Consider the following 24,398-nt stretch of genomic DNA (forward strand, 5'->3'; position numbering starts at 1 on the left):
GGATTCTCCCCCTGTGTAAGTATTCAAGGCCAGGTTGGGTGGAGCTTTGAGCAACTCTGTCCCTGTCCCTCCCTGTGTGGGGAACTAGATGATTTTTAAGGTCTCTTCCCACTCAAACCATTCTGTGATTCTGTGTTACAGGCCTGACACACCTAATACTGCATTACCATGGGCAAGACTAACTAGAACTGAATTAGTAAACACTTCTTCAGTTAAAAATGAAGAGTACAAGACCTAATTACTGTTGAATGGGGAGATTTCTTTTTTCCATGTTTGGTTATGAAGATGCTGAAAATTATCTCCAGTACTGAGTCTCTGGAATCATGGTGTGCTTTATTCTTGACTCCAGATTACTTGGATTTAAAAAAAAATAATCCTCTCTCTCTTATAGCTACAACAGTTTATATATACTTCATTTTAAAATGTGATGTTTGGGTGTTAGAACTGCTCCTTCCATGCAGGAGCCAGCTTGCAGTTTAGAATGATGCTGTCTTAAATGGTAGAATACTTAATATTTTAATTTTGCCTTGAGCCAGCAGAACTTTATATTCACTTCCAATGTGAATATAAAGAGATAGGAAAAGAAAGACAAACAGGCTTCTATATAAGTAAATTGTAGATTACAAAATACTTAAAGAACACCACCCAGTAAAAAACATAATTTTTGAAAGCTTGTAGGCAAAACTCCCCAAAATATCAGAATTCATCACTCTGGGTAATGATGTGAGCTGTATTATCAAGTAACTTTGTATAAAACTTTAATTTGTGCCGTGTGTGGTTTTCTCATGTTTGAAGTTGGAGTATTAATCTGGAATAATGCAGTTTCAGTACCTAGTGTATCTTTTAATAAATAAATTTAAAAATTTAAAGAAATTTTAAGTTTTTTAAGTTAAAAGCTCTTTGTGACCAGGATTTCCATTTATCCCTTCCCTTCTTTTCATACATTTAATTTTTTTTTCCGTATTTCTTTGTTTATATTTTCTGATCTCATTTTCTTTGCTTTTCTCAGGACAACACAAAAAAATCCCTTAATATTGCTAAGGTTAATGAAATTGTCTGGGAATGTTCCACACCATGTGGTGTTGTCCTTTGGTTTCTCTAAGATATTTGAAAGATGTTATTGTTACTCAGTTGAAAGGTTATATCTGACTGTGTCCTGTTTCTCACAAGAAAAATTGTAGTTTCCAGGTTGTGCTTCTTGTCATACCTTGCAATAACAGGCTGGAGATATGTGATATTTTATTTTTTTTTCTTTATGCTTTTGATGTTTTTCATGTGGCTGACTCGCATGAAAAGATGGTATCTCCTTGTGGGAGATGACCACAGAGAACATCCATATGTTTTTAAATGAGAGTAATGAGAGAAGCAGCACTACAGAATGCATGGTTTTGATATTTATTCTGGTACAGTCTTGGCTGTTAGTAATTTATAGAAAGCTTCCTTTCTAACAGCTCTTTGTTTTTTTCCCAAGTTAAATGCCTAAAACAAATGAGATGATTAACCATCTGGAGATTCTCTGTTTATTAACTATAAATGAATCCTAGGATGAGGAACTTAGACAAGTGACTTTGAAACATCTTATGTTAGTCTAAACAAATCATGTCCTTAGTTTGGTATTGTTAAATTGGATTTTAACCAAACAGACAAGTTGCAAACTTTCCTCTCTGTTTGAATCTAATTTGCAATATGGCATTTTTGGGTAATGAATGGGAAGTGTTCCAATAAAGCTATTGAAAAGTACTGTGCGTATTGAAGGAATTACTGCAAAGGATTTTGATGCTAATTTTTTATTATGAAATATGACAATAGTACAAGTATAATAGGAGAAGAATTTTATTTGGTTTTGGGGACAGAATATTAATAAACATATTTGAAATCTTGGGCTTTATTTCTATTTCTAGCCTGAACACTCCACCTGGAACAAAAATTAAGCTTTCAGGAGTTGTTGAAGTGAAAAATGGATTCTTGCTGCTGGATGATGGTAACACAGCAGTTCTTGGAGGTGAAGTGGAGCATCTTATAGAAAAGTGGGAATTACAAAGGGTGAGGTAACACCACTGGAAATGCTTGTCTTACAGGATGCAAATGACAAAGTTTAATCTGTTGTTTGTGAACTTTCATATGATAAGCTTTTAGAATTTGACTGTCCCAATAGTTTTAGACATGTAGCCAAATATATGAAATAAGTCTCCATGTATAATGTTGCAAATTAAGAAATTATAAGTGTTCTCTGCATGTGAGCTGATTCCTTTTGTAGTCTTCAAGGACTGAAAACATCAATCAAATGTACAAAATTTATTTTAGTGCAGTCATAGGTTGTTGCTGCACTAAACAGTGTGTTTGGTACCAACATATTATAGAAGTATGCCTTTTCCATCTACTTGCTGCAGACTATGTTTTTGAAGAAAAAAAAAGAAGTCTAGCTAGTAAATGTATGGAAAGCATGGAAGTTTCTAACCTATGAATTCTGTATTGCAGATTTCATCGGTGCTTTAGGTAAATTCGTAATTAGAAGGAGAAGCTGAATGCTTTAAAATCTTTCAATAAGCCATAAATGCTTGTAAGCCCCTTTACTCTGTTTTAGTCTGGTTCCTGTCCCAGTAGAATTGAAGTTGCTGCAGAAATACTTTTTCATACAATGCCCTCTGTAGTAGATTCTGTTTGGCATCCTTTTTGTGTATATTTGAAAATATTTTTTAAAAAACATTCCTGGTTTCACATGAAGCTACCTGTTTGATTAAAAAGACTGGTTTAGGGCCAGCAGCAGCAATGTCTAATTTTCATATTTTTCTTCATATTTAGTCTAAAGTCTTGTGAGTTCACTCTGGTTTAAAAAAAAAAAAAAAGATTTTATGATTGACATGGATAGGAGAGAAACAGTACTGTGTTCTTAAGAATGCCATCTAATTGGGAAAAGAAAGGTCAATAGTACCAGTTAGCTTTATTGGTGGTATTTTGGACAGTCTGTTTTCATGTTTGTTATATTTGGGCTTCAACAAATAAATGTTGCTGTATAAAATGATTTTGTTTTGAGGTCAGTGTCAAAACATAATTCTTATTATGTTCTCAAGAAAGGAAACCACTTAATAAGGGCTTGTGTGCTTCTGACAAAAAACTTTAAGCACTTGTTGCTAGCAAGTTCTGTTTGCTTTATGTGGTATGTTTAATAGAGGTAATTAATTTTTCACTAATTTACTCTGGTAAGAGAAAGGATAGAAAGGTAACTATTGCCTATTGCTAGCTCTTCAGTTCTCCGGTTTAATCTTGCAGTTTTCCAGAGAATAATTTTCTTTTTCTCCTTGACCAGTTCTCAGTACATGATCAGGTTCCCAGCATGATTGTGACCATGTCAAAAAAGCTGTGGGTGACAAGCAATTGGTTTGGACAGGTGAACTGTGACCACTGGAAATTGTAGTTCCAGTTCTATATCCAGACTGACAGCTGAACAGATAGGGCTCAGACAAGTCTATAGAAGCTAGCTGCTGCTTTGATAGGAGTTTCCTCATGAATGTGATGTTTCTGTTCTGTTCAGAAGGATTTACATAAGAGAATGGTTGACAAATCAGCAAGATTGTCAGCTCTCAAATACATTTGAGTAAAGACATTGCCACTTCTTGTCTAATCTTGCCACTGTAGCTTAAAGTAAATGCTGAGCTGTGTTCACATGAAAAAGGCAGAAAACTCGCATTTATGTTACTATTTCAAATTACTTGTTCTGAAGGTAGATTTTTTTTCTCTCCACAGCAATGTCTGAGAAGTGTTACTTGGGCTTCTTGTGATGAAATAAATGTCTTTCATACTTCTTAAAAAAGTTCGTGCTATTATGTAAAATGATATTAGAGAACTTGAGAATTGAAGTTGTTTGTCCATTCTTACAGCATTGCCCTTGCACCTACCTGTCAGCTTTTTTATTTTCAAGTGTCACTGTGTAAGGGACAGCAAATAAATAACTAAGGAGTAAACGAGATGAGAAATATAAGCTAGTGTATCATGGATTTCTTTAGGTGAAAATGTTTTCAAAATAGTTATTGCTTCACTGTGTTCTGGTGGTGACTGGTGTTGCAATCAGTGAAGATCAGTATCTGAGAGATACTTCTATACACTACTTATGAAGAAAAAGAGCTTTGTATTACTATTAATCAAAATACCAGATAGTATATAAGTGAAGGCTGAGGCAGATTTTGCTGAGATGATTTGTGAGACTGGTAGCCCTGTATATTTTTAAAATACAGAATCTGTCAAATTGAACATTATGTAAAACTAAAGTTCTCTAGTATACTTAATAATTTTTCTGTTTTGGTGAACCTGAGGTAAATATTGAAGTTGCATGATGGAAAAATGGAATACTTTATGGATACTTCAAAGCTCATTAGAAATGTGAGATTATAATAATAATAAATACCACAGAAAGGGTAAAAGAAGTGTATTAATGTCTTGATAACAAAATCTATTGTAAATGATAGTTGCTGCTGTGCTACAAGCAAATTTAATTGTAAATTTAAAAATACAGATTTTGTTGCCAGTTTGTTTTTTATTCAGTGCAAAGTGAAATATAATTTCCAAGTCAGTTGTTCTTCCTTCTCAGCAGACAGTGCTACCTGAGAAGAAAGTGTCAAGTCTGTTATTTAGCATAAGGCAGAGTTATTCCCTTCAGGATAACAATTCTATGCACTAAAGTGTTGCAATTCAAAATCCATAAATAGATTAGTAAATGCTAAATATTAGTACATATGCAGTCAATTTTTATTTGCTTGTTTGCTGTTGTTTCAAATGACACATTTTCAGCTATAGTTTGAAAGAGTCATTTTCTTGCATGTGTTTCCTCAATTCTGATTTGGGAAAGAAAATTAAAAAAAGAAAAGCTGTGATCTTAAACTTAAGTATGTTCCTCCTGATTGTAGGACACGAGGAATTAACTATGAAGAAATGCTCAAGTTGTTTGCCTATCCTATAAATATTTTTATTGTAATTTGATTCGGTGTTGGAGTTCCAGAATTTCCTAGATCCAAACAAACAAAAAAGTGTAGGGTTTTTGACCCAGAGTGCCTACCCTGGGGAGGTGAAGCAGCTCAGTGACAGAATGATTCTTTCTACTGTGCTGCTTAAGGTGAGAGACATGGAAAGGCATGAGTATGCTACAGAGATCAGCCCATCACTAGCTCATAACTTTAAGGCATCAGTTTAAGTGAAATAATTGAAACAAAAGCAAAAAAAATTACGATTTCTGTACTTCTGCTTTGTTTTCAATAATTCATCGAATACTTTATTTGTATTTTTTGCTCTAAAAGCATGAGAAGAAGGATTTTATTTTTTTTTCCACCCTTGAAAGGAATTAAAAACTATAAATGATATAGAAAATGGTCTTAAATTCCTGAATAAAAGCAGTTAACTTGAAAGAGTGAACCAAGTGTTTTGATCTGGCTATTACTTAGCCAAATTGTTCTCTTACTTATTTTAAGAAATTCTCTGATCATATAATAGCTTAAAGCATATTTATACTACAGTTCTCAAGTGATAGAATTAAATAAATTTCACATCAGGTAATAAAATAAATATATAGGCAAGTGTCATATATAGTCTTAAGTAAATAAACCTTTCTATGCCAGTGGAGAGTAGTAAGTGATACATGTAATCATGCATGGTTGTCCTCATGGGAAAAAAGGGACAATAAGAAAAAAAGATGATAAAACTGATGTATTATAGAAAATGCAGTTCTGAAACATTTTTAAGAGCATTAAGGGCCTGTTCTTCATTTTTCCACTTCTGAAGCCAAGATGTGCTGATTTTAGTGTTTGGCCTTGTCATAAAAAATGAATTTTAGAGAGTGGTTGAGGTTGGAGGAGACCTGGAGGTCATATGGTCCAACCTCCCTGCTCAAGAAGCTGGTTGCTCAGCACCATGTCCAGGCAGTATTTGACTATCCCCGGGGAGGGAGACTCCACTGACTCCCTCTTGCATTTCAGTTTTTGCCTATTGTCTCTTGTCTTGTCACTGGGCACCATTGAAAAGAGCCTGGCTCCATTTTAGATACAGTCTCCCTTCAGGTATTTGTGTAGGATGGTAAGATCTCTCTGAACCTTATTTTTCTCTAGGCTGAATTAATCCAATCCCTTTTAAACATGCTGGAACTCTATGCTTTTACTACTTTTACTGGCAAAAAGTTGGTCACAATGTAAAGAACCTGGGTACTTTGGAAAGAAACATCTGCTGCCTATTTGTGTTCTGGTTTGTTCTGTTAGTGTAAATTTTGATACATAACTGAATTTTCTGCCTTTGCTGTATGTGTTGCCTTCATGTTTTGCAAATTTTCATCATTTTCTTCATCTCCTTGCCCCTCATCTAACATTCTCTTTAAATGCACCAGGAGTTTAAGTACATCATTATTTTTATGCTTAAAGTTTTCATCTTGGAAGTTCCATAGACTTTGTGTAATAGAGAAATCGATCATATAATCTGTTTTCTGTTTGCAGTTTATTAATCAACAATTTTCTTTTACAGAGTTTAGCAAAGCACAATAGGAGTAACATTGGAACAGAAGGTGGTCCTCCCCCTTTTGTACCTTTTGGGCAGGTATAGTGTACTCTCTTTGTTGTCTCATAAAAAATCCTGTATCATAGTGCTTAGGGAATCTGGTTCCAGTTAGATAAAGGCTATCAAAACAGATTATGATGACTTGGATGTAAAAAAATATGCCTGTTTTTTTAAAAAAATGCATTGATCCTGTTAACATTGTTTTACCGATTTATATTTATAATTTTTCCTCTCAATTTCAAACTTAACGTTTTGTTTAGGATGTAGAGACTTAGATGAGATCTTGTAGGTGCTAGAATGGTCTCTTCTTAAGTGTCAAAGGTATTTACAGGAATTGTATTAGCTGCATCATGAGCTAAGATTTAAATGGTAGTCATTCTTTTTCAGCCTTTCTGGTGGACCAGAGGAGTAAGGTTTCTGTAAAGACATCTACATGGTCAAGGTGTAAATTTTTGCAATTATATTCTTTATCTAAAGTTGTGTTACTGTCGTGGAATAATATATATATATATATTTTTTTTTAATGCAAAATTGTTAATTAAACCTTTCTATTGCATTTTCAGAAATGTGCATCTCACGTGCAAGTGGATAGCAGAGAGCTTGATCGCAGAAAGACTCTGCAAATGACCAATACTGTAAAACCTGTTGTGGACAATGATGAATTTGAAAAACAGAGAACAGCTGCTATTGCAGAAGTAGCAAAGAGCAAGGAGGTTTGAATGCATGTGTTGCAGCATTTTACTTACTGTGATTGATCTTTTTATTTTAAATGTTCTGCTCTTAAATGCTTTCTGATGTTTCCCTGATTATAATTCTACTCATGTATCTTTAAAAAGATGAATAAAAAATAGAGAGCCCTTTTGTAGTGATAGGTATATTCTTATTTTAACAAAGCTAATAAATGTATCATAAACTTTTATAGCAGATATGATTTTGATTTTATATCACTATTAAGAAAATGTCATTTTTACAGTTTACTTAATGTGATGTAGGTAACAAATACAGGATTATCCATTTTTATCTCTTTTTTCATTTTCTCAAAAAAGCAGGATTCCTTGGATTCAGTCCGAAAGTATAGCTAAGGAGTTTGATTCTAACATGTCAGTTTTTTATATCCTCCCTTGGTTTGCGATTTAGTTTATTTTCAAATTTACTTTGTAAGGCATAAAACTAGAATTTTATACCCTTTTACAGTCTCATTTGGGCATACCTACTTAATACATTCATCCTTTTTTGTGTGTAAATTAGTACTTTATTTGTTGATGCAAAGCATAATCATAAAAAATACAGCTGCATCAAATTTACTTCACTTTTTCTACTAGCTAAATATTAAGGCTTATTTTCATAAGTTCTGTTTACTGAAATATTATTTTTGTGCTTATCTAAAGACCAAGACGTTTGGAGGAGGTGGTGGCAGTAGCAGAAGTAATCTCAGTGTGAGTGCTGGAGGGAATCGAAACAGGGAACTGTTTCAGAAAGAGAAGATAACAAAACCTGAGGGAAAGAATGAAGGTGTCTACCGTGAACTGGTAAGGTGGAAGACTTAAATGAAACCTCAGCTGTGTACTATTAAAAAACAAATATGATAAAAATGAAACCGAAGGACCCTGAGGAATCATGATTTTCCTTTCAATATATTTTGAAGCCTATGTAGAATACTTAGAGTGCTTTTGTACTAAAATTGTTGAGTTTCAATGTGATTTTTGTAAAAAAAAAAAAACAAAGAAAAAAACTGAGGAAAATTACCTTCATATCCTGAATCTTGTTTTGATTACTTCAGCAATCTAAAAGTCTTTGATGGAGTAAGTATTTGTTATCAAGAACAGCTCTGGAGAGGAATTTCCAAGTATTTAAAACAATTAAAGATCATGATTTGAGTACTGAAAGTGAACTGAAAAAAACATCAGAACAATGCAGTAACTCAGTAAACCAGTATAACAACATTGATTATAAATATCACATACTTATTGTTGAATGTTTTGTGGCTTACTGATTTTACCAAAGGCTTAGCAATGAAAAGGCATTTAGAAACAGTAACTGCCTGTTATAATTCTGTATGTGTCATCATCTAGCATCAGGGAGAGACTTCATCAGTGCTGCTCAGGTGTGTCAATATAGGATTGTAGAAACACAGGCTGAAAGGACCTTAAGAGATCATGTAGTCATCCCTCTGCCCCATGTAATGCCGTGTTAGATCTTGTGCAGGACATTGCTGTGTCTTGACCTGTTGACTTAAAGTAACCCCAAAATGACAAGACAAGAACCTCAACAAGAAAAGACAAACAAACCCCCCCCCAAAAAAAATATATAAATTAGTTCGTGGTTTAAAGCCTTGTTTTGTTGTTTTTTTTTGTTTGTCTGTGAACAGCAAGGAATCTGTAAAACAGGAATGCTTCCAACTTATCTAGACTTAGTCTTATGTCATTTATCATATCTAGGTGCTGTTTAGTACAAGCAAATAGGAACACACTAAGCCTGTGTAGAAAGCCTTCGGTTATAAGGCAGTGGATAATGAATTTGGTTTGTCTTTTTATAAGTGTGACATCAAGTAGGTTTGATCATTAACTTTCATGTATATTGTTGACTTGTGTGTACATTTAGAAACAATTGAAGGTTTTTAATCCATCTGCTGTGTTCCTGTCTGAGATACCTAGAGCACCGTGATTGCTTGTAAAACAAGAAACAAAGAAGTAGTTTTTCCTATTTTATTCATAGAGTGAGAATAGATTGCAGAGGCCAGTCATCTTGCTCTCTTAATATTCCTTGTAGGATATATCTGACAATTTTCTTTGTCTTTCCAGTTTAGTGTATGAAAAGCAAGATTTGTACTGCATAAATGAAGCTGAAGGGAGAGGTTTTGACATCCAAAGTTATTTCAGTACTGCCTCCTTTCTCAAACAGCCTTTGTATCTGGGAAATTGGCATTCCATGGCTCTCAAACTGTAATCTATCCAAGATTTTTTCTTATACGTAACTGAGAGTATTGGTTCTGTATATACGAGTCTTAATTTTTTACTGGAGTTTGAACATGGCTTTCATGCATAGAATTTCCAACAAAAAGGAGGCAATAGAGCAGTAATGGCTTGAAGGCTGCAGTGGTGAATGGCTGCAGAGGGTAGAAAAGTGAAGCAGATTTTCTGAGAAATTACTTTTCTTTATTGGAGCCCTATTGTTGTGCAGAGGAATATAGGAGAACCCCTGGGGGACCCTGTGGGAGTTCCTCCCAGATAAACTGTTACATTTTGTCATTAAAAATAAGACATTATTTAAGCAACATGAAGTCAGACTCAAATGGGATGATGATTCCCTGTAGACACTGAAGTTTTGTTTCTGTGCCATTGGACTTGAAAAGACTTTTAAATTGCTATTCCTTTGTTTAGTCAACCTGTAGACAGTTAAATTAGGAGTATTATAGAGTTTGGGAATGGAAAAGGCAATGTGAAAGCACGAGTTAACATTGCTTAGCATGTGGGAGTTGTAGCCAAGCACTGCAAAGTCATGTCTTGCCAGTTACAATGTTTTTTGCATAGCTAATTGTAGTTACAGAAGTTATTTAAGTTATCTTCTGGCTTACAGTATTGGAGATAGCTCTGTATTGAGATGGCAGCCACAAACAGTGATCTTGTATGTCTGACCCCAAAAGAAGATCTGCTCATATCAGCTGGTGCAGAGCATAGTGTGTAGCTGAAATTAAGAAAAAAAAAAAAAGTATTAAAACATCAGGAGAAGGGAGGAGTGGAGAAGTAACATTGTAAGACTGTGGAAAACAGGGAAGAGGAAGGGCTGCTTTGGAGCCTGTAGACAAAATGCTGTATTTGTGGGACTTCAGTTATGAATATATTGGGTTACAGCTGTTGCAGTAGAGAAGGAACCGGCATCATTTTGGTTAGGTGTGGGATAAGAAGGACAGAGGGCCTAGTCCTATTTCATGGTTAGTGTATGTGTATCTGTTTGCACTAGAAGAGGCTGCTTCAAAGCACAGTGTAGATGTAAGGCCATTTTCTGTACTTAATGCTCTGTGATTCCTGCTTCTATACATTTTAGAATAAGAAAGTCTATATTTCTGCAGAAGTATATTGTTTTTATTTCTTTGTTTTCTCGTATAAAACCTTCAGGAATTACACTTTCTCCATGTTTTAAGAAGTCTATAACTGGGTTTTGTCTTGCCTGTAAAAGTTGTGAAAGGATTAAAATAGAAAAATATGGCTAGTTTTTGTATGTTAGGTGGAGAGATTCATTTTACTTCTCAGGGAAGGAATATTACAGGCTGTTGTACTATGCCAATGTACAGTGAAGGAAGAGGTAAACTAGGGGACTTATTGCTTGAAACCAAATAATATCAGAACTGAAATTCATCATAATAATATTTAAAACCTCCCTCTACTAGCTGGTTTTTTTGGACCTAAGAGAGATTTTATGTGAAGTTTTTATATAAAGTGGAAATATTTATCCTCAATGAAAGATATAGTGTAGCAATTAAAGATTAACATCCAGTCTGCTGTTTGTATATAGTGTCTGTTGAATCTTAGGATTAGTTCTATGTGTACCTTTTATTTCAGGTTGATGAAAAGGCTTTAAAACACATAACAGAGATGGGTTTCAGCAAAGAAGCGGCAAGACAGGCACTTATGGATAACAGCAATAGCCTAGAGGGGGCATTAAATTTTCTCCTGAACAGCAGTAAACAGAAACCCATTCAGGGACCACCACCTAGAGGTAAGACTTGGAAAGAAATGCTTTGTAACAGTGTTTACAAGCAAAGGAATTTGTTTATAGTGAATGACTAATTTAGTTACTGAAGGGTATATCTGCATTTTGGGTTTTTTTTTTCCTGCCAGTTCGAATGCATTGCAAACCTTTAAGCAAATACTAAAAAAGGACTCTGGTTATTGTATTCTTGTCAAAAGTTTTGAATTTCAAGCCACAGATATGAATATTCTTAAATATTCTTAATATTGAATATTCTTAAATATTCTTAGATGAATATTCTTAATTATTCTTTGAATATTCTTAAATGAAAAAATATCTGTATCTATTTTGTCTGTGATAGTTTTTTAGAAGATAGAAAATACAAACATATTATCAATAAAATTATGTGTACACTTTTGAAATATTTTTCCCTTGCACAAGTAACTTTTGATGTTTGCAGGTAAAGGGAAGGGCCGAGGCCGAATAAGACCTGAAGATGAAGAAGAGCTAGGAAATGCCAGACCATCTGCACCAAGCACACTGTTTGATTTCTTGGAATCCAAAATGGGTACTCTAACAGTAGAAGGTAAGTTACTGAAATTAACGTATCTGGAACCAATTGAGACAGTGTTGGTGGAATTTTTTTTACTTAGTCATCTAAAAGGTTGTTCCTAGAACTTTCTGAATAGTTAGCCACAAAAAAACCCCAGGACTGTTAGTAGGCTGTTCATCTCCTTTGAAGAAAATTCAAATAAATCAGTGTGGTTGGTTGTATTTTTGTTTTGATTAAAGCAGAGCCTAGGGTGTTTTTGTTTTTCAGGCTCAGGTGTCTGAAAGTCAGTAATTTTGAAATAAAATTACTTAAACACCAGTTTGTTAATCTAATTTGACGAAGGCTTTCACAACATTAATGGACTTTCCCGTTGTTCGGGAGTAAATAAAGAAAACCATAATTTCAGTCCTCCTTCCTCAGTGTAAAAACAGCAAGTTTTCTGTGCTGCCCAGTTAAGAGCTAGTAATTGTGGTAAGCTTAATTGTTTTTGTATTCCCTCTCTGTAGACACGTAAAAAATTAAATCTTTATGGCTGCTCTGAAATATTGAACAACTATTATCTTCTGATTTCCCTGTTTAATAACAGGGCTGAGGGGAAGATAGGACTTTAGAAAGAGGAAAATGAAATAATCCCTCAGATTTAATGCAAATAGTGGGATTTTAGTTACTTTTCTTTCTTAAGAAGCCAAACAGGAATGTAGTCTATGCACCAGGACATCTGTTTAGGTCTAAATCATTCTGTGCTTTGGAAACTTTGACAGATGCCTTAAAAGCAAAAAGAGGAAACTCTGTACCTTGTGAGGTCTCTACAGGCTGGTGTAACATTAAAGTAAAACTCAAAATAAGCCAAGTAGTAAATGGAGATCACTTTCTCTTTTGCACATGGCCTTGGAGGTTTCACTGGCCAGCATAAAATGAAAATATCTGCTTCCCTTATTTAACATGAAAGTTTTGTGATAGAGTTGTAATTTTTTTTCTTATTATAAAACAACACTTTTTATAGAAGGTGAAAAAGGGTCGTACTGGTTTGTATGAACTGTTTGGCATTTCAGAGTTCTATAAGAATGAGTGCATTTACGGAATGATGTCAGTTAGATTTAATTATTTTTTTAACTTAAGGTCCAAAATAGTCTTTGTCAACTGTTAATTATGGACTCTTGGATATTTCCACTGCATTTGGGATTTAAAAAAACTGTGGAAAAAGTCAAAATCAAGCTTGTAGTAAATAACAGTGAACAGGTTGCCCTGTACCTGGGAAAGGTATGAATGGCTGTGGTGGGAGGTGATTCTCCCCCTCTGCTCTGCACATGTGAGACTCCACCTGGAGTACTGTGTCCACTTCTGGAGCCCCCAACACAAGAAGGATATGGAGCAAGGAAGGTGGTCCTAGGGCTGCATCCACTCTCCTGTGAAGACAGACTGAGAGATTTGAGGTTGTTCAGCCTAGAGAAACAAGATTCCAGGGAGATGGCCTTCCAGTACCTGAAGAGGGTCTAGGGGAAAGCTGGGGTGGGGCTCTTTCCAAGAGCATAGAGGGATGGGATGAGGGGTAATGGCTATAAACTCTAACAGGGTAGATTTAGGTTGGACATTGAGCAATATTGGTTGGACATTGGCAATATGAGGGTTGTGAGACACTGAACAGGTTGCCTAGGGAAGTTGTGGCTGCCCCATCCCTGGAGATATTCAAAGCTGGGTAGGATGGAACTTTGAGCAACCTGGCCTAATGAGAGGTGTCCCTGATCATGGCAGGGTGGGGCTGAAACGAAATGATCTTTAAAGGTCCCTCCCATCCTAAACCATTTTATGATTCTATGATAAAATATATTTCAAACACACAATCCTTCTCTATTAGGTGACACAGTTTTGTACATGGTTCAGGTGATGTATTTAATCCCATTTTCAAAAGTGTGTGTAAGGAATTATGCTTTAGATATGTCTTTTGGCAAATCATTTACCTTACCAAAACTGAGATTTTTACAGTGACCAGAAATGAAAACAGTACAAATGTTTTTCTCTCACATTACTGACAAAGGCTTTGTTGAGTAAGTTTTGTGCTTATACTGAGAGATTAGGGAAGGCTTTTATGTATGACTGGAAGACATTTAAAGGAAAATTAATAAAAATAATGCCTGTGGGATATATGGCTTTCTCATTGTCAGTAATTTATGAAGAATTGGGAAATGAGTGATTTTCTTCTTTTAAGATGGTGTTACTGATTGATAATGTTTGCTAAGGGAGATTTTCATGATCTTTTGAGTTTATTACATGTATGGAATCCATAGAGTGTAACAAAGCATAATGTTATTTGAGTAAAAAAATCATATTAGCATATATATACCACAGTTCATAATCTTTAGTATTGAGTTTCAGAGATAAATAAGCTTTGCTTTTGTGTTTTTTTCCTCTCTTAAGTAAAAGATTCCATAAATGTCATAAGAGGAAAACTTAGTTCTTTGAAAACTTTGTAAAGGTTTTGTACTTGTTCAGTGGCCAAAAGTTCTAGCATATTTCCTGAGGTGACAAACAAAACATTTTTGTTTTGTGTTTTTTAACACTATGTCAGTTTTCATAGCATTCTCTGAAGAATAAATGTGCAGTCTGGTATTCTATTCTTGAGTGATGCTTTTCTGAAAAAACCCTCACTTATTAACATTTTTAAGAGCTCAGAAAGTGTTCCATATTTTTTTAAATTTCTTTTTAAATAGTTCTATCTTTTTTCCTTCTGTAAAAGTAATAATACATGTTCTTTTCCTTTCTGTTATTTGAAAGTCAATGGGCTTTACAGTGGTTGCTCAGTTTCATTTTGTTAGTTTTTATTTTCCTCACTGAATGTGTGTATTTCTATGCCAGGTTTTATTTTTATCTTGCAGAGTCTACTTCAAATGGATTTTTCAAAAAAATACAGAGGCATATGTTGAATTACAGGCTTTTTGTCTCTTTAAAAGTGTTCTTTTTTCTTTGCCAAGTGTGCAGTCTGATGAATTCAAACACCTCTTAAAAATACTGAAAGTGTTATTTTTCTGCTATTTTCATGCCTTTGTGGCTGAAAATTATCTCATTTAAATTCTTAATTATTAGTTTTCTTCAGTTCTATGCAAACAGCAATTACATGACTGTTAAGAGTGTTTGCAGAGTGATGATATATCTGCAGTGATTGTACTTAGCACTGTGAATGCTTCAGTCATTGAGGCTGCATCCAAGTGTTTGCAGAAAGTGGGTAATATGTAACTACTACCTTTTTGATTTCATTTGATCCTGTCAATTGTTAGCAGCAGAGACCTGTAGTTCTTTCATAGTATTAGTAAGTAGTGGTCAGGAATGAAAGGCAAATCAGGGAAACATTTAGAAACAATACAAATATGTAAATGTTATATGAACCAGAATAAGGTATCCTCATTGTTTCTTTTGCACACTAACTGTGCTAAGGAGAGCCAAGGCAGGCAGTATTTTCTGCATTTATATGAAGCATGGTGCAGCCTTGGCTGAGTATGAAAGAAGATTGATTGATCTGCAGTATTTCTCACCTGTTTTTGCCCCCTATGGTCTCTAAAATTCCAGTTTGTTTTTCAGATATTCAGAGAGGTGGCCTTTGAATGGGATAGTGGTTTTGAATAAAACCTCTACTGTTACATTAAAGCATGTGATGACCTGGAACAGCCGTATTTATCATTATTGCAAGCATTAGGTTTCCATACGCTTCAGAAATACTGTAATTTATTCTAAATGACTGTCTATGTAGAAGTGGAAAAAAAAAAAAAGGCAGTTTCGTTGAAATGAGAATTTTGTAATAACCTTGAAGGTCTTTTCCAACCAAAGCAATTCTGTGGTTCTATAAGTATTTTTTTATTCCATTCCACATTTGTTCTTCAGAAATTGCGTATGTGATCTAGGAGGACAGTGGCTGAAAAGAATTGTTTCTTTTCAAGCATACAGAGGATCGGTTTGCTTTTCTTTGTACATCCCTCCTTGTTTTTCTTACCTAGTGCTTCTCAGTACGGCTGAGAATTTCTAAATTCACTTCTGGATTTGCAGTACGTAGGCCAGGTACTTCCGTTCTTTGCACAACAGTTGTTTAATCTGGTACCTTTGATTTGGTAACTTTTAATTGTTGGATTTACATCAAGTAGAAAAAAGTTTTTGAACTGAAGCAACTTTGTATTTTGATTGGGAAGTACTTTTTAGAGATAAGACAGCACATTAAGCTTTATCTTTTTGTTCATTTGATTTTTAAGGATGTACAAATTAGTTACAATAAATTAATTAATTAGTTACAAGAAATTTGTCTTTTGGCTGTAATTTGTGTCTTCTCATTTTTTTTTTTAAATGTCATCTCCTTTTTCTGAGTTAGAAACACAAGTAATCCAGATGTCAAAAGAATTCAATGCCTGACTCCATGATCTGCTAATTCTTTAGTTTTAAAACATAGCATAGATTGAACATTATTTAAATGAAATGCAAATAATTGAACCAATCGCATAGTTTTATACTGCAGATTAATTTATTTATTTTTAACTGTAAGTGATTGGTGACACTTACGAAAATATTACTGTTGAAATTAAGTAGTTTGAGTTTGGTTTGGAGAGAGAAACCTGCTGACTGTGAGAGATAACAAAAATAGTAGACAGACCTGCTGTGAGCTGCCTTTGCTTGAATTTGGATTATTTCTACTACTGAAAGCAAAAGATTTTTCCGTTAATCTTCTTATTTTGCTTTTGTTATGAGGAACAGTTCATCCATCTTTGCCAGCTTAAATAAGTAAACACAAGGATTATCAGGGGGGACAAAACAGAACCAAGAGCTCTGACTATAGAATCAATAAATAAGGGACAAAATGCTGAGAACCAGGCACGTTTGAGATAGCTCCTCTCTCTTCGGTTCCTAGGGGCTGAGAACAAGCTGATGCTTCCATCTTTTCACGGTCTAAAGCCACAAAAGCTTTTGAGAGACATCTACATCTTTAAAAGAGTCAAGCAAAGATGAACTCCTTAATAATTTTATTATTTATTACTACCCTAAAGGAACTACTAGCTAGCTAATGGTGTAGCTGCAATAGACAATCTGTAATAACATCCCTCATCACTTAACTTTTTCTAATAAAGAAGCTTTAGATTGCCTTCAGGGTTTGTTTTTTTTTTGTGTGTGATCAGGTCAGACAGGACAATTAATGAAGGTACTTGCAATATTCTCATTTCTAGGCTTTTTTTCACTGGCTACTGTTGAGAAAGTAGTCTGGACTCACTTACCAGCTTACCTGTCTCGAGTTCTCTAGCAAGTCTAAAAAAATGGCTCCTTACAGTATCGAGAACTGAATCACACAAAAGATTTTTAGAAAGACAATTTAATAAGAAGATGAGAAAAGCTGCAGTGATCACGTGCAGGAGTTGGCCAGGCAAGTGTATAGACCAGGAGCCTGCCTACTGGTTATTAATTCCTTTGTTTCCCTGTGTTTATTCCTCCTGGATTCATCTTGATCTTTCCCCTCCTTTGGCTCTTCACCTAAACATGTCATATAAAAATTCCATGTTTGCATTAAAAAAAACATAATTCCATAAAGTTTCACAGATGCTTTCAATTCCGCACCTTCCCAGCATGCCAAAGCAAGTTTTCTTTTTCTCAAAAAATAAGTAGTAACCTTGTTTTTCTTCTCATCAGTCAGAGTTCTGGTTATACCTCTTGAAGGTAATGCTTGAGCAGTTCCTGTTCTAGCTCATTTATCAGGGTCTCCAGGGCTTTGTTACCTCTCCTGTTACTGAGGGTTCATCAGCTGTGTTCATTTTATCACTTTGGTTTCTTGCCTTTGTCTTCTATTCTGAATAGTTGTTAACAAGCTATTTTTACAGAAAATTTCAGTTCAGATTAAAGTACATTTTTCCTCATTTTTCTTGCTCTTCCTTTCTTCGTGTTAGAATTCTGTTTTTCTGTCTAAAATAGCTGTTATTCAAGGTAATTATTGACAGGGAGAAGTGAGTAATCTCCTGGAAATTTATTCCTGGCTTTTCTCATACTGGTAGGTGGTTTGGTTCTAGAGTAGTGTGTGTTTTCTGATATCTAGGAATAACAGTTCAAATGGATTTGCTGAATTGTCTGTGTACCATTCCATGTCTGTATCACAAAGGTAAAGGCAGTATACTTTTCTAAACAATAATGTTTCTTTATCAATTTTAGTCTGAAATAATACTGCTAAAATATGTTTGTCTGAAATATGTAATAATCCAAATTATATTTTTCTTTGTAGAACCAAAATTGCAGTTTCAGCCATCACATCAAGTACAGCACAAAGTTATGGCTACAGAACAGAATGGCATGAGAGAGAATCATTCGAGACACATTTCTCGCAGTGACATGAGACAACCAAGGAATGAGAAACCCCCTCGTTTTCAAAGGGATATTCAAAATTCAAGGCAGGCTTTGGAAAGTAGTGGATTACCAAGAAGCAGAGGTCCTGAAAAGCACAGCTCTTTAGAACATTGGACAGATGAAAAAAATAAAAATGACAGGCATTACACTAGGAATGACAGGCCAAAGGATTTGGGTTATCCCATAGCCACTCACCAGAGTGAGAATACTTTCAAAAAAAGGGATAACAATATGCAAAACAGAATAGGAAAAGGGGTGTCTTTCACAGAATTCAAGGAGAACTCTGCTGCTCAAGATACTGCAGACCACAATAACCAGAAACGTGGGAAAAGGGAAAACCAAATACATAATTCCGAAAATTTTTGTGATAGAAAGGCACGAACAATAAGTAACGAAACCTTCATGGTAAAAAGCGAACAACATTTTGGTGTTAATAATGATTACCAAAACCCTGTTAGGACTGATAATTTTAATGCTATACCAAATGGAGATACTGACCATCATCAGAAAGGAAGACGAGTAGGACCTATCAAATCATCAGGACCCACAGCAATCCCTTCTTTTGATGATAAAATGTTGTATTATAACACTGGTCCCAAAAGGAGATCTGGGCCGATCAAACCAGAGAAAATACTGGAACCATCACCAATTCACATGGAATATGGAAAAAGTTGGAGACCAGGGGATGAATGTTATGCTCTTTATTGGGAAGACAACAAGGTATGACTTTGCCAAATGAGAAGTACCTCAAATTCTACCTTTAATTTCTTACATGGGTGAGATTTAGCATGGTAGCACAAAGACATGGGGCTTCGCTCCTGGGTGTGTAGTGTACTTCTTTACTAGCTTCCTGTATTATTGTTGTATTGATTGTTGCTTGTAGTCACTGTGTGAAACTTGAAGCACTTAAGTCATCTTGAACATGATTGTTTCTCTCATGTAGATGGAATTTAGGGTGACTAAGCTTCCAGCTGAAGACTTAACTGCAAAAAATTTGAAGGGCTGAATATAGATGTAGGTCTTTTGCAAGGAACAGGACGCAGGATACTGTGCTCTCTGGAAGTGTCTGCCAGGAGAGATGTTCAATGCCCTTTTCTAGAATAAGTTAACTTGCAACCTTTACTAGCACAAGGGGAGACCAGAGTCTGCAGGCATGGGGCTGTTCAAAAAATTCCTGCTTTTATTTCAATCATCACAGAAAGTAAACAGCAAAAGGCTTATTTTTAGTTATCATTAGTAAACTATTAGTCAGTGAGGAGGTTGTGGAAGAAATGAGTTATGCTGCATGGTAGTTTTTGGAAGCTTCTAAGAGATTACATACTTCCTCTTCAGCTTTTTTCCTATTAATAAGATTTTTTCTTGTGGCAAGGCACTTTACTTTCATTTTCTTCTTGGCTAAAAAAGTTTTAGGCTATTTTCTTTCATTTGTTATTACCTGTTGAAGAGTCCTCTGTCAATCTTATTGGATAGTTTGTTCAATATCTGATGCTTTCTGGTATGAGAACTACCTTAACTATTATTGTTCTTTGGATAAGTTTTACTACCTTCATTTTCTGTCTTTTGGTTTTTTTGGTTGTTGTTTCTTTGTTATTTAAGTTTTTTTTTTCTTTTTTTGTCTGTTTTACAGAAAGGAAATAGTATTAGCTCCACAGCATCATTTTATTTTTCTCTTTTGGTTGTATGACTAAACTAGATAATAAGGCATGTAAAAATTTTAGTAGTGGCAACATAAAATGTCTACTCTCTGAAATAGTAATATCCAGTTTGTGGGGGTAGATTTGCATGAAATATAATGGAATAGTGTGTGTCTGTTTCCTATTTTGAGAAGCATATTTGCAATAATGCAAGATGAGATTTTGAAATTCTGGGAAGTATGAAACTTGTAAAATAAGTAGATATGAGGTAATTCCAAACTGCTCCCTGAAAAGTACTTAACACATTAGAAGGGTTTTTTTTTTTTTGAGGGTTGTTGTTTTTTTGGTAGTCCTATAAATGCTGCTGCTCAAATCTAGGACAACTTTGAAATGTGGTAGTAAAATACAGTACTGATCTTAACTGCGAAAGAGCAATGATTTCTTTGTGTTCAGTAAGATGACAGTGATTTAGTATCTTCAAGAAAGCTGATCTGTGTTTGTGTAAATGTAAAAAAAAATAAAGTTTTGTGTTTAGAAAAAGGGCTTTTTGAAGGAGCAGCTTCACCGTATTTTTATCACATAAAATAGATTTGTAGAAATATGTACAGTGTATATAGGCACTTAGTGATACATCTATTTTTAAAAAAATATAACTAATGCTTCACTATATATATATCAGCATTTGTTAGTAATGAATTTGTTTTGCTTTCAGAGAAATGAAAAGACGTCTTTTTAATGTTCAGTCTAATTGCTGCGTGTTTTCTCAATGAGTATTCTAAATGGATTTTGCCATGTCCTTGCAGTATTATCATGTGCAAGTTTAACATCTGGTACAAATCTTACTCAAAATTTAATACAGACTAAGAATATAAGAAGGTAGTTATAAAGCTCTTTATGGTAATTCAGGTTGTATTTTATGACCTTTGAAAATTTCTCTTTTAAGTTCTACCGGGCAGAAATTGAAGCTCTTCATTCTTCTGGGACAACTGCAGTTGTTAAATTCTGTGATTATGGAAATTATGAAGAGGTGCTTCTCAGCAACATCAGGCCTGTTCATGCAGACACATGGGTATGTGATAACAAATTGTATTAAAAACTATAAACTACATAGTCTGTACAAAATATGTAACCCTTCAGAAATTAATACCTACTCATGCAGAGAATGCTATAGTTGCATGTGTAGAAAAATAGCTAAGCAAAAACACCAACAGAATCTCACCTTTTAGTTGTCTATATTAAACTTCATAACAGTGTATTATCATGTGGTATTCTTCCTGTACAAAAAATTTCAGTTGTATTGTTTAAAAATGAAGAATTGACATGTCAGCCAAACAATTTTATGCATACGTGCTCTCTAAAAGTTGTTGCTTACGTTATTAAATACAATTTTCTGTTTATTTCATGTACATTGTATGTTGTTCTGTAAAGGATGGGAAACAGTCTTTAAAAATATATATTTTAAAGGTTTTTAGTATGTGTGTATGTATGGATATAAATAGACATCTGTATCACTTTATTTTGTATTATGATTTTGTTCTTGTTTCAGTATTTTCTTCTTTGCCATATATTGTGGTGAGAGGCCTCAAAATCTGTTTTATGAGGTTAGAATGTATTAGCCTTATGGAAGTTGGATATTTAAAAATTCTTTATTTGAGAATGTATTGGAAATAGAGTTACACTTTGATTTTTAAAAAATATAATCCAGGAGTGCATAATTCTTTGTTGTTTACTCTTCCTATAAAAATCAGCACAAAAATTAGTCGTCTTTGTGTATAGATTCCTTAATGTTGAGTTGACTGTGCTTATTTAATTTCTTGTCTCTGGGGCATATAGCCATGTTACTGCTGCTGCAGAGGCTGAACAGTCAACCTCTGTATCCTGGCACTGGTCTTTTAACTTTAACTTGTTGCCTATAGCTCTCACATGCCTTTATGGCCTCTGAGATGGCCTCTTTGTATTTAAAAAGGTATCTTAAACTCTTCCTAGGTGTTTCTATAAAAATTACCCTTTTTCCCTTCTTTTCATCTCGCTAGCTGAGCTGTAAGGTGCTAGTTTCTTACTGTACAATTGTACTTTATTTTGACCCATTTTCTGGGTAAATTATTAGCCATTTCTACATGGGTTTTGTAACAGTCCTGAGGAGTGGCTTTTGTTTTACTTTAGCTCTCTCAAAGTGGGCTCTCACAGCCCAAGAACTTAGCCTGCTGTTAAGGTTAAGCTGATCCAAGAAGTGTGGTGCCAGGGTGTCTATCCCTGACTACATCTTCTTCCTTTTCCCTCTCCATGCTGGATCACCAGTCATGTAACCATAGGATGAGTTGAATGAGGGAGAATACTTTTTGGTTGCCCCCAGGTTTTTGTTTTCTGTTTTTTAATTTTTATTTATTTATTTCTGAATTAGTTTGTTAAAGCCAACACAAAATGATCAAACAGTATATGGAGAGAGAATTCTGCCATTTAAGTAGCTCAGTTCTAACATCCTGTTGCATCCTGATCTGGTCATTAATGCTTCCTCAGTTGTTAAATAAGGATTTTTCGAAGATGTTTTAGTTCATTCAGAAATTAAAGACTCTGTCTCAAGGTTCTTTTATCCTCTTAAGGGAGCTCAGTTGAATAGTGTAAATTCAGGCAAATAAACTTGGATCATTTTGATTATATATGGTAAATACCAACCACTATCTTCACAGTAGAGCAGAAGTCTTATGGTTTTGTTCTGAGGTTTTAGTGTTTTGTTGCTAAACAGTCCTTGCAGCTATAGGATTTTTGTGGGAGAAAGTTGATCAGCAAAGATGCTCTTAGCATTTTTGTGTTTTGATGCTAACTCTGGTCCTTATTATGAATTTGCAGTTCTTAATCACCAGTTGGAGTCATGCCCTAATACTGAGGTTTGTCTTCTAAGCTGAGCACTGTTATTTACTTTTCTTTGTCTCAGTGTTCATATTAATATGTAAACCTAAACAGCATACACAAATGTAAAATGAAGCTCTCATGCTGCTCAGTACTTAATTCAGTGTCATGAGATTCAATTAGCTTTGTGATACTTCATTTTACAAGAGAATGAAACAGAATAAACTGACTTCAATAATTACTTTTCTTTCCCTGCTCAATGTTGTTAGCAACAATGAACTTCTTTTAATAGAAGTTTTATGATAGAAATATAGAATGATTAATTTTATTTCAGTCCTTTCGTGTAACTTCCAGATAGCTAAGTCTTTCTTTGAGCTTTCTGTTCTGAAGACTTGTTACTGATGTAGAAATACACTGTATGTGAGTTCTGATTGGCAAACGTTGCCAGATTTTCAGACTATTTTATTGAAAGTGTTGTTGATATTGAGAAAAGATCTAGTGAACTGACTAGAAATAAATTTAGTTTGTGTTCAAATTATTCATTTTTTACAGTTCTCCCCAGAAAACTTTTTGATACTCATGTGTTAAATATATTTTTCTTTCTCAACAAACAAATTTTCTTACAAAACAAATTGTAAAAAAACCAGACCTTACTACGATGACTAGAATTACTCTTTAAGCATATGATCTTCTGGTCTACTTTTTGCAGTTATCAAAAATCATAATGAAAATTCTTGACATTGTTAGTAGGTTTAATTTAATGTTGATTTCTCTCTGCTAGTTAACTTTCTGGTGTCTCTTCCTCATGACTCTTACAGTGAACTTCACTGTATTAATAGAGGTTTTGTGGTTTTGGTCTTTTCTGTTCAATGTATCTTTTGGGGTTTTGGGATTTTTTTGGTCTGTAGATTGAATCTGCCCAATATTCTCAGCATACATTGTGCTTTCCATGTTAATGGAAGAAGTGTTGATAGATGATCTTAAGACGTCTTCATAATTGATTGTATACTGTCTATCACATAGTTTGTCTTGATTCCTAGTAAGATTTCAATACCTTTGACACCTAACATGCAGTTATTTATCTTTCTGATGATATACTTAGCTTAAGTATAGGGCTAAAATATAGAAGATAAAGCCATGTTTTACAGAAGATAAAACACAATGCTAAGGGAGATTTTTTTTTCCCAATAATCACATACAGTACCCATATATTTATATGTAAGAACACCTTTTTTTTTCTTAGTGCTTGCAAAGTGTGTCTTAGGTATGCAATTTATAACTATTTTTAATAATAAAATTGCATTTGGATTCCACTGTTTTAGAGTTCTAATTATCTTGTATGTAACACTACAATACTGTATCCTCCTGTTTCCCTCAATGTAGTAGGGGGTGACTTAGTGAAAATACTATAATACCAATGAAAAATTCACTGAAAAGCCATTGTAGAAATACAAACTGCTTGGTTTTTTTTCTTGTAAAATGTGTAAAAATATATTAGCAACTGAAAAGCGTGGAACATTAAGGACCTTCCGTGCTCCCTTAATAGTTTGTTCTGTGGAAAAAAATCAATAAAGTCAAGATAAAACTGTCAACTTTTAAGTCTTAATTTTATTCTCTGACTTGTAGGGTTTTCTTTCCTTAATAAATTATAAAAATGTGTAGCCTAAGTGCTTGTCTTGTGACATTTTTCTCCAAAGCCTGGTCCTTGCTTTCCCTTTTCCATTCTGCATTTCCTTAGTGATAGGCTTTATTCTGTGCTTACCCTTTATATATATATATATATA

At 34.4% G+C, this 24,398-nt stretch overlaps 1 protein-coding gene across 2 annotated transcripts in view; it reads left to right on the forward strand.

The window, feature by feature from the left end:
- Positions 1-24,398, forward strand: part of TDRD3 (tudor domain containing 3) — a 97,304-nt gene that overhangs the window by 50,542 nt on the left and 22,364 nt on the right. For both annotated transcript variants that reach the window (XM_071740529.1, XM_071740539.1), the window contains exons 5-12: positions 1,902-2,043; positions 6,499-6,570; positions 7,095-7,244; positions 7,920-8,060; positions 11,091-11,247; positions 11,681-11,806; positions 18,012-18,853; positions 20,711-20,836. In XM_071740529.1, coding sequence (XP_071596630.1) covers positions 1,902-2,043; positions 6,499-6,570; positions 7,095-7,244; positions 7,920-8,060; positions 11,091-11,247; positions 11,681-11,806; positions 18,012-18,853; positions 20,711-20,836 — 1,756 coding nt within the window. The remainder of the gene's footprint in view (positions 1-1,901; positions 2,044-6,498; positions 6,571-7,094; positions 7,245-7,919; positions 8,061-11,090; positions 11,248-11,680; positions 11,807-18,011; positions 18,854-20,710; positions 20,837-24,398) is intronic.

Source organism: Heliangelus exortis, chromosome 1, assembly GCF_036169615.1.
Source record: "Heliangelus exortis chromosome 1, bHelExo1.hap1, whole genome shotgun sequence".
Classification (NCBI taxonomy): Eukaryota; Metazoa; Chordata; class Aves; order Apodiformes; family Trochilidae; genus Heliangelus; species Heliangelus exortis.